This window comes from Megalops cyprinoides, chromosome 17 (genome assembly GCF_013368585.1).
Source record: "Megalops cyprinoides isolate fMegCyp1 chromosome 17, fMegCyp1.pri, whole genome shotgun sequence".
Taxonomy (NCBI): domain Eukaryota; kingdom Metazoa; phylum Chordata; class Actinopteri; order Elopiformes; family Megalopidae; genus Megalops; species Megalops cyprinoides.
The window spans coordinates 28,252,025-28,266,552 of NC_050599.1; the positions used below are offsets into that span (position 1 = coordinate 28,252,025).

Consider the following 14,528-nt stretch of genomic DNA (forward strand, 5'->3'; position numbering starts at 1 on the left):
AGGGTGGAGGCAGAGCTAAAGAGCCTCTCCTCCTCAGGCTGCTGCTGGTGAACATCACCACTGTATCCCCACCCATACTGAGATCAAATTAAAATCATGCACTAGCAGTTTAAGAGTTCATATCCAGTGGGTAGAACATTTATGGTTTGGATTGGAGATCTTGATCTGTTCTGTAGACCGGGCTGTTTGTTTAGCAGCCTGCGGCTGCAGCTCCACTTGACAGCTGGGAGGGGCATGTCACTGTGGGAGGGGCCCATTCTGCTCCCAACACCTGCGTCCCCCTTCTTCCTGCTCCATGGCAACCGTTAAAACCCTGCCCTCTTCTCAAAAGCATTTCACACCTCTCCACAAAAGCACCCACCACCCAGGAGGACCCTCCTGCACACAGCTGCTCGAAGGCCCTGCATGTCCTTGCATTCCTGTCATGCCCACGTTCACTGAACATGGCCAATGAGGACACAGCAGCCCTTCACTCTGTAAGCAGGTGGGCGGAGTCTCCAAGCTCGTTGGTGCTGTAATGAGATCGACCACCTTTCTTATCGCCTCCCTCTGAACACCGCAGTTCTGCCTCAGGGTCTGAATCTCAGCCAGACCTCCCATCCCTGTGCTTTCCTTCCACCTCTCCAGAATTTCTATAAAGGTATTACATAAAGACTTATCTCCTTTCCACAGATACAACTCACCCATTGAAGAAGCCCCTGGAACCTCCTAGGAGGAAAACAGACAAACTATCCTCTATGTTATTTCCAAAAGCATCTACAGCAGCATAGAGTACATGTTTTCCCTTCCCTGCTGAATACAACCAGCTTTTTTACATCCATAGGACATAAATGTGAATTTTATTTCTGGATGGCTGAATTGTAGTGATATAACCTGTGTTTGGCCCAGTTATCACAAAGAACCCTTCTCAAGGTCTGTATGTCCCTCTGCATGATTCCAGTTATATTGTGTAATTTTTTTTTTTAATTCCCCCAGGTAAGAGGCCCCTTCTAGTAATCTCTGCTTCAACATCCCATCTCCACAGTGACTTCCATAGTTTTTGCATATACTTTTTAATTGAGTTTTAAGTGTTCATATAACAGTGATCCTATCCCCTGACCACTGTGTGTATTTTTATATTAGCCATTCCTGCACTCAGATACCTACAGAAGTGATCCAGGTGTCATTACCTCAACGGCAGAATTGTGTCATCCCATGTGGGGTTCAAACCTGCAACCTCCCGGTGACCCGCCAAGTTCCTAGAGCACTGCATTTGTCCTCAAGACAGTCCGTGAGCAAGGGGAGTCTCGAATGAATGGATACTAGGGATGGGTATCGAGAACTGGTACTATATTGGTATCGGTTCCTAACTGGTCAAAACCGAAATATCGATAAGCTCCTGGACAAACGGTGCTGCTATCGTTATTTATGTCATGATAATTTGTTCTAATGAAAATGCAGCTAAATACAATATATGTTACAATATAGGTTAAATATAGGTACTTGCGTGTAAAGGGGGTAACATCAGCAACCTCATGAAACACTTACAAATACAACATTCTATAAATCTGAAGCAGTACAGTGTGTTTAACTGCTTTAGCAAAGCAGCTGCTGCACCTACGTCCTCAGCGCAGCCTCCCAGCTCCAATGCTGATGGGATTTGCCAAACTAAAAATGTGACTGTCTTGACTTCGTCAAGGTAATACACGTTATCGTTATAAAAATAACGATAGTAGTTATTAACCAGTGGTGGTCAGTTCGATTCCTTTTAGTGAACCGATTCTTTTGAACAATTCAAGAAACTGAACCGGTTTTTTTCAGGTGTTGATTCTTTTGGACTTCCTTTACGTTTTATCACTCGTTGCTTCAGCTTACAGCACTCGCTGAAGCTTTATGTTGAATGCAAAAGGCCGGGTACAAATCTAAGGTTAATAAAATAATTACTCGAGCACTACCACCGTGTTTTAAGATTTCATAATGGTTTCTAATATCAAATTTTTAATCAGGTAACATAAACCAATACGTTGCATTTATTAGCTACACAAAAGTTTCTATTTTGTCACACAAAAGCAAGCTTGCGTGTCTTTTAGCCTCTTACTTCCTTGTTTCTGAACTGTCAAAAGCCCCTTTCACACATGCACTGGATGCCGGAACGTATCCGGCCCTTACCCAGAGGAGCTGTATGTGAGAACGCAAATGTCTGAAGCAGTCGGACTGGACATGTGACGGACTTTGTTCTGCCAGCTCCCTAGTACAAAGTCTGGCTCATGTTGGAGTGAGCCCATGTGTGAAGAGAGCAGGTAACATTCCGGAGAATCCACCGCGAGTGAGTGGGTGTGTTGATGACGTTTCTATCATGCGATTGGCGTGAAACCGGAAGAATACAAACATCTGCCTCATACTCTTTTCTGCGTGCCTGTACATTGCTTTCCACTGTTTCGTTAACATTGCAGATACGTTCAAATACATGCTATTTTGAGTCCAACGATCATTAAAGAGATAGTTAGCTATAGCTATACTGCCAAAACTTGTCTCTTACGATGATTAATAACGTTGGTTAGTAGTTTATTATCTGATTAGTAGCTAGCTAAGCTGTAGCTAAGTAATAGTGATAGGTATAGTGAGATAGGTGAACTGGTGAACTAACATTACATAGCGAACAACAAACTTACCTTCTTGTTATAATAAATGTATAATTAATAATAAATTATGTGTACCAGTAGCACCATTTGGATGGCTATGTCTGATTTTTTTATAGGCTACCCAAAAATACAATAGCTATGTTCGCCTTCACCTCCTCCGTGCTACATTATGTACCTGTACCACCGAAAGGTAAGACATTGAAAAGAAAAAACCTGAAAATACTTCAACTCGCGAATACCTTTAGGTGATCTCGACAATACTTTCCACTCCTGAGAATGCAAGTGCCGTCTAACTGGAAAATACCACAAGGAAATCTGGACGTTTCTAAACTTGCAATGATTTCAAGTGGCAATGTAACATACTACAAATGTAATTATTAATGGTTGCATACTGGGTACTACACTGAAAAATAGCATGCAGTATACAGTATATACTTGTGTAGTACTCAGTACACAGTATGCAGTAGGTGGTTTCGAATACAGCCAGTGTGATTTCTGCAGCGTACTTTTTGCATCATGTCCTGCCTCCTGCACGCTCTACTCACCTAAACCAAACCGGAGCATGTCCTGTAGGTGAGAACGCGTCTGTCACGAACAATCTCCTGTTGTGTGCTACATGTGTGAAAGGGCAAAGTTCTCCGCACTTTGTCCGGAGTTCATATGTGAAAACGGCTAAAGAAAAATCTGCTAGCTAGGCCTTATGGGATACTGGAATGGTGTATCCACTGAATCGACATAACGACCCAAAAGATGAGTTGAGTCTTCGGGTAGAATGCTGCATGAACCATCGAACACGAGCTGAGCCACGAGTTCGGGTAGACTAGTCTCCTGCATGAACTGTCGAACTCAAGCTTTCAAACTCAGGTTATTGCATACTGTATACTACATACTACATTTGGTCAAAATCAGTATCCACTGGTAGAATAGTATGCGGTTTCGAATATAGCATTAGTTGGGCTGGTGAACCGGTGAGAACGACTCACTAAAAAGAGTTGTTCAAAAAGAACGACTCGTTCGCGAACTGCACAGCACTATTATTAACTCAGGACACAGTTAGCATTGGTTTTAAGAACTTCTAATTTATGTTCCTAAATAATCCCACAGCCACTGCAGCAGAAGTCAGATACCCAAGTCAAACCCATTGTCCATCACTAGACGAGGAGGTAAAATGATACAGGAAAAAACATTAGAATGTCACAGGGCTGTCGCCAAGTTTATTGTGAAAGATTTACAGCATTTCACTACAGTGGAGTAGCGGTAGCCAATAGCTAGCATAGCATAAATCGCTAACTACTAGGTAGCCTAAGTTTGAACTTCCTGACTGTCCTGACAACCAGAGATAACTACTTACGTATGGCTTATGGTTGTTAATATTTTCAAATTTAACTTATTTCTGAAAAAAGTAATAATAAAAGTATAGCTGCAAGTGGCGATTACGGGGTCCAAGCACATCAGCGGAAGTTTGAATGGCTGCCATTGTTTCTGAGTCATAAACTTGTCCTTGAAGACTTTATCAGGACCTTTGACCAAGATGCATTATACAAAATTCTAACTTTATTAGGGAATTGGTTTAGGAGATATGGCCAGTAAATGTTAAATAGGTCAATTTTTGCCATTGTGAAATACATGTATTATATGCAAGAATGTTTGCCATTAGAAGAAGCCAAATGATTTTTGCCATCTCAGTTCAGTGAAAGTTGACCTGAGTCTAGGTGTCTGGGTCGATGAATGTTGATCTGGGTGTAGCCATCTGGACTGGGGGAGTGGTGGAAAGTGAGTTCGCCATGTAATTTTCATACAGATTGCTATTTGACATATCCAAAACAATCCCGCAAAGTTCCATGATGATAGTCATAGTTAAGTCAGTGTAAGGGCTGTCCTTAAAACATTATTAGGACCTTTGACCAAGACAAAGCATGCAAAATTTCAAGCTGATGGGACAATTGATTTAGGAGTTATGACCATTTGTTTGCTATAGCACCACCTATGTATGGATTTACCCCAAATTTGGTAGGCTCGACTCTAATGGCCTGTACATAAGGGATCTCAACTTTGGTGATGATTGGACCTTGCATTCAGGAGTTTTAGCTCATTATATAAATAGAGGCCACACCCTCTGTTTTCATTGTCTTACTGTGGCCATATCTTTTAACACAGCAGCTTTCTTTATACTGGGATTAAGGATCTTGGTCTGAAGATGCCGTGTACCAAATTTGGTGCAAATCGGACAAACCGTCTAGGAGGAGATAGGTTTTACAAAAATTCAAAATGTGGCGGAAATCCAATCGGCACATCATTTTGGTCCAAGAGGCTTTTTTGTTCATCTGGATGCAGGGAATCAGGGGAAAAAAGAATTTTGATTCTAGGCCAAACAGTTCAACAGTTATAGGCCAAAACGTGTTATTGCTTCCTATAGCGCCACCATCTGACCAATCGGGATAATTTTTCTAACATTTGTAGTGAGTGACCATAGGAACCTACCTGCCAAGTTTCATGATGATAAGTCATAGTTAAGTCAGTTTAAGGGCTGCTGAAATTTGATTGGCTGATAGCGGCCATCTTGTTCAAGCTATCAACCTGTCCTTTTAGACATTATTAGGTCCTTTGACCAAGACACAGCATGCAAAATTTCAAGTTGATGGGACAATTGATTTAGGAGTTATGACCATTTGTTTGCTATAGTGCCACCTATGTACGGATTTACCCCAAATTTGGTAGGCTGGACTCTAATGGCCTGTACATAAGGGATCTCAAGTTTGGTGATGATTGGACCATCTGGCCAACCGGGGTATTTTTTTTTACTGAGTAGTGGGTGACCATAGGAACCTATCTACCAAGTTTGGTAGCTCTAACATGATGGTTTGCTGTGCAAACACTTTTAGGGCAGAAAAAAATAATATAAATCGGAACAAACACAATATGGTTCCAGCACTATGTGCTTGGACCCCTAATAAAAATCGGAACAAACACAAAAGGGGTTCCAGCACTACATACTTGGACCCCTTATAACTGTTGAATCTTTTCACATCTTTTCATGTAATGTCTTTATTTTTTGCACCAAATTATGGAGAGTAGTATCAATAAGAGTATCGATAAGTATTGGTAGCGATAAGCAGTATCGTTATCAACATCGGTATCAATAAAATCCTAACGATACCTATCCCTAATGGAGACTAACCTCAATCCACTAACCACCTCCTCTTGAGTGAACCCCTGTGACTAACAGAGCAGCTCATTTGTGACCGTGCTGCACTCTGGTACAGGGGTTTATGGGCCTTGAAGAAGAGGTGGAATCTCTTTTCTATAGTCTTTAGTTCCATCCCCCAGGAATAAAGACAGAATCTTTATATCAGGCACAGACTTTTAGAGACAGCATTGGACATTGGCTGAAAAATGTGCGCCGGTATCGAGTGCTTTGTAGCAGCAGTGGGCCTTATCTGTGCCATGTCCCCTAACCTTTTAAATCCCCTGAATTCATCTGGCATCCAAGCCCAATAAATCACTAGCATCACCAAGGAAAAAAAAACAAACTGGAGCAATAAATACCGGCTAAGGATAAAAAACAACAAGCTCTCCTAACGAACGGTGGTATGAAAGGTGGAATGAATGCTGGAATGTTTGTGGTAATTAGTCAGCCAGGCCTTTAGCAGTGGTGCTTAGGAGTAGCACAGCTCTGAATCGATAGCCAGAGAGCAGAGAAATGCATCACAACAGCGGAACAAGATTAACAGGGATTCGCGAACGCAGTGCGCCATGTCCTGACTAAACCGGGAGGGACTCCAACACCTGTGAGCTCTGCTGGGTGAGGGGGCCGATCCGCAACGCCCCTGCAAGCGGGCGGAGGCCACCACTCATCCTCTGCCACCTGAAAGTCACAGTCACTTTCAAATGTCCAATTAAGGCCGATTATCGTAGCCAAGGAAAGAATCCTTTTCAGTGTCTCTGTCGCCTTTGCTGGAACACGGTGTACGCCCCCCCCCAATCTCCCCCCCAGGGAAAAAAGAGCAAGTGACAAGCGTCACTTGAGCTGACGGGAGCTGGCAAGCCTTTCAACCTTTGAAGTGCACCAGGGCGTGGGGGTATTGAATGGCACGCTCAATGCAGAGAGAGAAAATGAGAGTGTGAGAGAGAGGGATGGAGAAAGAGAAAGAGAGAGACAAGGGGAAAGAGAGAGAGGGAGAGTGTGAGAGAGAGGGAGTGCTGAAGCTAAAACGGGTACACGAGGGGGCGTGTGAGGGGCCGGGTAACAAAAGGAGTGCCTCGATCATTGTCGGGACAGCAGGAATCACGCGCCTCCATCCTCTGTGTGCCCCCCTTCATGGCCCACAGGAGCACTGGGGGATAGCGAGCGGCTAAGACTGGGTGTGCTGTCCCTGCGTCCCCCTCTTTCTCACTCCTGGGGGACATCGTCCCCGCTCTACGCGTCAAGCCCAACCTGAGAGCTTGTGGATTACAGGAAGTCTCAGAGCTGAGCGTAACACGCTGTCTCTAGAGGCGGAAACGGGGGAAGGTCTGCGAGGAAGATAACGAGTGTAGGTGGGAATTACAAAGCTCAGACTCTGACAAATGATTCTCCAAATAAATATTTGGGGAAGCAGGAAACTGAGCTCATGAGTGAAAATCTATTTGAAATGTTTTGGTCTGCAGTGTCTGCAGGGCTATTTACCTTGATCCTGGAGGGCTGCAGTGACTGCGAGGCTACTCTACCCTGGTCCTGGAGGAGAACAGTGTCTGATTGGCTACTCAACCCTGATCCTGGAGCGCCATCATTTGATGATCACTGATGTTAATTGAACTAGTCAATCTTCCTGCCCAACCCCTAAAACTTTTAGCAGCTGAAGGGAAATAAAACTCACAGCCCTCCCGACCCCGAGTTGAGGAGCCCTGATCGACATTTACAGGAGGCTCGTAACTCCTCTGTCCAAGTGTAGAGGGGGTCCCCTGGGGGCCCAGTGGAACATTGCAGGATGAGACAGGCTGCCCTCTGGATTCACTCGGGGTTGGGGGTGGGTTACATGTTTGGGAAGGCGCTCCCCGGTCACTTCCTGTCCGTTGCTACGTGCATCTCCTGTGGTGACTCATGGGGTGGCCTGCCCCCACATCTTCCCAGGGGGGAAGGGATGGAGTTTTCTCACTATGAGTCTCATGCACAAGGCTTTCAGCTTCTCTGAAATATCTCCTCCAGTGTCCCTAGAAATTCTGCTTTTCCTCTAACTGGGATTTAAATTACCCAGAATTACATGAAAGTTTCTTAAAAATGTGTCCTGGTGAATTCAGAAGGCCATTATTAATAAACACCTCTCTGGTAATTGTTTTACATTAAACATAAGAGTGAATGGCAGAGAACTGCTTAGAGCAAAAGCTGAGAAAAAGCAGCAGTCGCAAATGCTGTACCAACAATCAAAAAGTAAGCACTCTGAGAGAAGCATCAAGCAAGTGCTCCTAAAGAATAATGAAGCAAGCACTTTACAGAACCAAAAAGCAAGCACTCACATAGAACCAAAGAACGAACAGCGGAACCAAAGGAAACCATCCAACCATCAAAAGGCAACACAAGAGGAACGCAGACATGCTCCTGAAAATCGCTCTGACAGGCTGTCAGGCATTCACAAACAGCCAGTCACATGACTAATGCAAAATTCCATCTTCGTATTCTGGGTACACGCAGGGGGTTGAGGCAGCAGTTAGAGTTAGGTGTGTTATTACTGAGGCTGTGCGTATTCGTGGTCTGCGCTGTGTGCCTTCTAATGTACAGTGAGTCACTGTGCGTAAGGACTTCTGCCAAATGAGTGGAGAAGCATCAGATCGTTTGCTCTGGTGTCACTGAGCTCTAGCGCAAAACAGACATGAAGAAACGTTTACACCACTTTATTCAAACTGATGCCAATGCTGCACGTGGGCGTGTTACATGTGACGGTTCATCCTAAGTGCTACGTGTGTGAGTGTGTATTTGTATTTGCGTGTGTGTGTGTGTGTGTGTGTGTAGAATGTGTGTGTATGTATTGAGGGTGGAACGGGTGTTATGTAAAGGAGCTGAGGGATGGAGTACATTATCAGATATACTGGGCACACACATACACACAAACACAGCGTGCATGCATACACACACACATATACCCACACCCACACGTACGCTCACATGCAGGTGTGCACGCTTACACACACACACACACACAGCATGCATGCACATGGGCGCACACACGCGCATGCACGCCCACACACACACACACACACACACACACACACACACACACACACACATATACACACATACATCCCTTGTCTAATAAGCAGATCTGTGCAGCTTAGACAGAGAACAGATAGATTCGCAGATTCCCAGTTGGGGAGGCTGCAGTTCTCAGAAACTCTCCATGGCTGGTGTGCACTGCATTCCAGAGCACCACTGTCATCCTTGCATTTGATAAAATATCCATGTGTGGAAAAAGAGTCTGATTTCAAGCAGCAAGGAAAGAGCTGCAGTTTCATTCAAGATGGTGATCACGTGCCCTGGATACAACCCTTAAAAGCCCTCTTCAGAATGTCCCAGCACATTTGAACACCAGTCGCACATTATAATTATGTGGCGGTAATTAGAAATAAATGTTTGAGGATCACTTACCCCACACTTTAAGATAATTTACTTTACATGACTCAGTGCCCCTAGGGGATATTCCAAAATTACTCAGCAACTGAATGATGATTGTTCAATTATTAAGGTTGGGCTTGGGGCCTGAATAATTCCAGTTACTGGAACTGTGAATCAGCATTCTTTTTAATCCAAAAAATCGCCCCGCTCCTAGGATACCATTTTAGTATTCATAGATGGACGCCTCTAAATAAACGTAAATATATGTTATGATATGATGTGCTTTGATATGAACATTTTTTGTGGTTTAATGTGCTGGTATTGAGCTTCCTTACAAAGATTGTTGGTGGGAAAACAACCAAGAGTGATGTGGTAAAAGAGAATCGACCTGCATTCAGAGTTATGATTTAATGACTTTGTCCTTGCTGACAGTATTTTCTCATGTCCTTCTTATAAGTCTCCAGTGTGTCCAGAAACTCTAATGCAACCTCTCCAGCTGCTATGGTGGCAGAACCAAAAGGCATGAGCTAGAGTCTGGTTATCCCGGCACCCACTATCACTGCTTTTGCAACACAGTGATCGCGACCAGAACTGTAGCATGTGACGCCATGTTGAATGCTACTTTTACTCAGATGAGGGCAGCTGCTTGGCCTTCATCTTCAATTCAGTGTTGAGGTTTTCCTGAAAAAATACTGCAAATATAGTCTCCATATCAGTGCAACCTAAATCTAGTTGCTTCCCGTGACTCCTCCATGTTCATTGTCGTAAATTATAGCACCAGGGTGGTGAAAGCACATACTGCAGCCACACAGCTTGCTTTTATAGACATCAGCGGCACCAGTCCCACTAGCAGGCTGAGCAGCTGGTCCAACAGTGGAAAACCACCAGCAAACTGAACTAGATGGCCCAGCTTGATTCCAGCTCTATAGAGGGAAAGGGATATTATTAGCCAGCCTGGCTCCAGCTCTATAGTAGAAAAGTGATATAATGAGGTTAAGCTTTACAGAGGCATATAAAGAGCCAGCCTGCATCCAACTCTGTATTTGTATCTGTACTAATTTTTCAGGTACTGTTCGGTGAATTAATAAAAAAAATTATCATAAATAATCAATACTGTGATTGATTTGATTTGATGACTTACATGTTTAATAGGGAGTTGAACAAGTTAAAGACATGCCACTTGTTATCTTTTTACACCCCCAACAACACGTTGTAACTGTGAAATATATGTCAAACCCAAATCAGTTTTAAATCACCAGCTCAATCAAACTAATTGCTTGCGCTCAGCTGGAGAGACACCCAGCATCCGCCATGTGTCCCCAGTGCCGGGGTCAAAGACACTGACCTACTGTCTCGATATCGATCCCATCCACCATCAAAGGCAAATGAGCCGGAACTGGTCCCTCTCTCAGCAACAGGGGATTTTTAATTGGTTTGTTTCTCATACAATCAGGACTCGGGGCCAATTTAACTAACCTCGTCTTCATTGATTTTTTAAGAAGGACTCCTGCTTTGCCACTGCAAGGGCATTCAGCCAGACCTTTTCCCCACTCTCCTCCTTAATGCTGCACCTTCCAACAACATTGCCCCCTAGTGTATGGATGACCATGTGTTTATCACATTGAGGTTCACACAGCTGTTCTAAACTGATCTAACTTTCAGAGGGTCAAGTGCCATTGGATATTAACCAGTGGCGGCTGGTGAGCTGGAAACAGGGGAAGCTAAAACATTACCTTTAAATCTATCATTACTTTCAACCTGTTCCCCTTTATCCTCCTTGATTAACAATAAAACAAATAATTGTTTTGCAGAGTTATTGGATGTCAATACAATACTGTATGAAATGGTACACCATAGATCCTTGGATCCATAAAGAGTAGGTGTACCTGCCAGTCCATGCAAACTCACACAGAGGCTTGAATGTGGAGACAACCCCCCCCCCCCCAAACCACCTAGAATGCACAAGAATGAACCACAGACAGAAACTTTCAATCACCCAGAAAAAGAGAAGCTGGATCCACTCACATCCAACCATCATCATGGCCACAGAGAAGATCTTCTCTCCGTCGGTGGTAGGTGCGATGTTCCCAAAGCCAATGGTGGTCAGGCTGGTCATGGTGAAGTACAGGGAGGAGATGTAGAGCGTGTCCTTGCTGGGGCCGCCCTCCCATTGGCCGGAGCCACTGGCGTTGTAGCGGTAGGGTGTGCCGATGCTGGTGGCCAGCTGGTAAAGCCAGCTGTCCGTTTTGATGGTGTTGGTGGCCTCGTCGATGACCTCGTAGTCGCCGATGCTGTACCAGATGCAGGCCAGCCAATGGGCTACCAGGCCGAACACACACACCAGCAGCACCAGAACGGCCGCCCCGTACTCCAGGTAGTGGTCCAGCTTCCGGGCGACCCGTCCCAGTCGGAGCAAGCGGACCACCTTCAGAGAGCTGAACAAGCTGCTGAGGCCCTGAGGGAGGGACGGAGGATACAATTATAGACAGTCTCACATGCACAAACACACAGGCAGACACACACACACACACACACACACAAACACACGCATACACACACACACACACACACACACACACACACACCTTTCTAAAAATACACACAGACATACAGTACACACACCTACTCACAAATACTCACATGCACATATACACATACAAACATACATTCAAGGGTGACTCCCCTTTGAAGTCAAACCCAACAGGCCAGAAACAGTGAACAAAAATCATTGCTATTGACAGTGATCCTGACAGAGGCTGTGAGCAGTCGCATGACCTGAGCCTGCTGTCTCCAGTCTAAATGGAGGTGCCCTGATGGCCTTGATGCATACTGATGACAGGGTGGAGTCACAAGGTGAGCCACATGAATAACTCCTGTGTGATAGCCACTGTGCAGCTCCTCCACCTGCAGTACAGCTCTATAATGTGAAGCCTGTCATGTGACTGAGGAGAATCTGGTCTCACCCCAGGCTGCAAAACACCTGTCCCCTCGCCTTCTTCTCTCTCTACTGGTCTCCCAGCAGAGGGCAGGATTGGTAGGGAGGACTTACTTGATGGTTTGGGTATGGCCTGACATTGCAGCTCTTGGTTGGGGTCAGACATTGTGACCTTAGTCTGAACACCACGGTGACATTTTTTCATTAACATTAGCTGTGGCCTCCACCCACAGAGCCAAGTTCTGACTTGCAGCTGTGCCCTCTTTCACCTTATGTTTGTACCCAGTATGCAGTTCACCAGAATGACTGTGTAGTCAGTCCCATGCTGCCCTAGAGATACAGCAGCCAGAAGGGCACTGGTGTTAGGCTACTCCATGCAGTCGCTGTGCTGACTGACATCTGACGCAAGTGGGCATGGCCTTGCATGTGGAGAGAAACAATCAGCCTTAATGTCCCTAATGTCCTCCTCACTTAGGGACATAGAGATTACCCTGTACTAATGCTCGGTGTTTATTAAAGCCTGCTTCCAGTCTCCCTTCTGGGTATAGAGCAGCAGCCTATCTGTGCAGAGGAGCATACCAATTTGTGGTGTGAGAGAGTGCCCCCCTGTGCCACGGAGGCCAATTGCAGAAAATAACACAAGTTAAAGGCACAGCCACACTGAAAACCACAACGTTCATGGTCACTGCTAACACCTACTGACCGCTAACTGACAATGATTTATACCAATATGTGATCAGCTCTATTCATTCGAACTTGAGGCTCCCAACCTTCATTCATATTTTCCTTGCATTAGTGTTAGCGTTTGCTCCATCTACCTCACTGCGACTGGGACACGAGGGGATCTGATTCCCAGCTGGGAGCATCCCTTCATCAGGATTCCCAAGCAGCCCCACCAACGGTGACAGCGCTCTCTTGAAGTGTGCCACACGCCTCCAATTAACAGCTTCTGATTGCCGCAATTCTGCTCTTTCATCAGCTGTTTTTGTGCCTTTATGTAATGAAAAGGCTATTTTTGTCAGGGTTTTTTTTATGCTCCTGAAAGGAGCTATTTTCCCAAACACAATCCCCTTGAGGAAACAAAGAGAATGTACATAAAAGTTTGGCTAATATGCAATTAGTACAAAAACACAATGCCAGAACCTGGGGGTGCATTTAAACTCACACAGGGCTCCCACTGCTTCTGTGCTACCGGCTTCTGGAAAGGCAATCTCAAAGATGGCTTAATGTCTATAAACAGTTTTCAACAATGGGTCTCAGCGGAGAATGCTCTTAATTTATGCAGCATTTTTTTGTCTGTAAGCATCTGTGAGAAACAACAAAGTTGTTTACTGTGTTCTTTATTTAAAATAGTTTGTCCAAGGAGTCAAAGCGGGACCCTTAAGACAGCTCTGATTGGCTAACCTGCCTCTCCACATGGCTGAGGTGTCCCAGAGGGGCATGCCACATGACTGCTATGTGGTCCACTGTGTTTTTAGTTATGTGTACTGCAAACAACCCACCAGGGGAGGGCATAGGAGAACCAAAGATACAAAGAGCACACACATGCACACACACACACATACACATACAAAAACAAATCGCAAGGAAACAAAAACTTCAGACATGTTTCAGCAAGCATGGTGAATTGCAGTGTGTGTGTGTGTATGTGTGTGTGTCTGTCTGTGTGTGTGTGTGTGTGTGTGTGTGTGTGTGTGTGTGTATGTATATGTGTATGAAGGATCTGACATAACAGAGGGGAAAGGGTACACAAGCATGCAAGAGAGACTCAAAAGCCCTTTACATATGACAATAAGGTGACGTGAGGTGTCTAAATGAACAGACTCTATGGGCCTCTGAGGCTCCTGAGCAGCCCTGGGTGCATGGTGGGGCCACCCCTCTCTGAACAATGATGGGGAAAGTCAAGTTGGTGAGGGAGCAGCCAGAGAGGGTAAAAGGGGAGGTGAAGGCAGTGAGGTGCAAAGATGGAGGGGGTGAGGGAGCAGATAGAGGGGGTAAAGGGGCAGATGGACGCAGTGAGGAGCAAATGGACATGGTGAGGGGCAGATAGAGATAGAGTGAGGATGGAGGTGGTGAAAGTGAGATGGGTGGGTGAGGGGGGCAGATGCAGGGGCTAAGGGGGCAGATGCAGCATGGCGGGGAAAACAGTGAGAGGCACGGTTACCGGGAGCACTGAATCCTCTCCCCGGGTTGTGTTTCTGTGCGCGCTAGCTGTCTCACGCAGATGCCCAACTGACGAGGCGTCTGAAATGGGGTCCTTTAAAGAGACAGGCAGATATGTGGTAAGACACTGGGAAGATTCCTGTTTGGGAGTGACTGATCCATCTATTGATTAACTGATTTCTTTTTGATGAATTCCTTTCATTATTCACCAGCAAACAGTTTA

At 45.2% G+C, this 14,528-nt stretch overlaps 1 protein-coding gene across 2 annotated transcripts in view; it reads right to left on the reverse strand.

Moving 5' to 3' along the window:
* The window catches only part of LOC118792114 (potassium voltage-gated channel subfamily H member 5-like), a 92,577-nt gene that overhangs the window by 42,466 nt on the left and 35,583 nt on the right, over nucleotides 1-14,528 (reverse strand). The window contains exons 7-8 of one of the 2 annotated variants that reach the window (XM_036549826.1): nucleotides 14,307-14,399; nucleotides 11,233-11,662 (exon numbers count right to left, since the gene is read on the reverse strand). In XM_036549826.1, the coding sequence (XP_036405719.1) occupies nucleotides 11,233-11,662; nucleotides 14,307-14,399 (523 nt within the window). The remainder of the gene's footprint in view (nucleotides 1-11,232; nucleotides 11,663-14,306; nucleotides 14,400-14,528) is intronic. The other variant, XM_036549827.1, reaches the window with a different exon arrangement.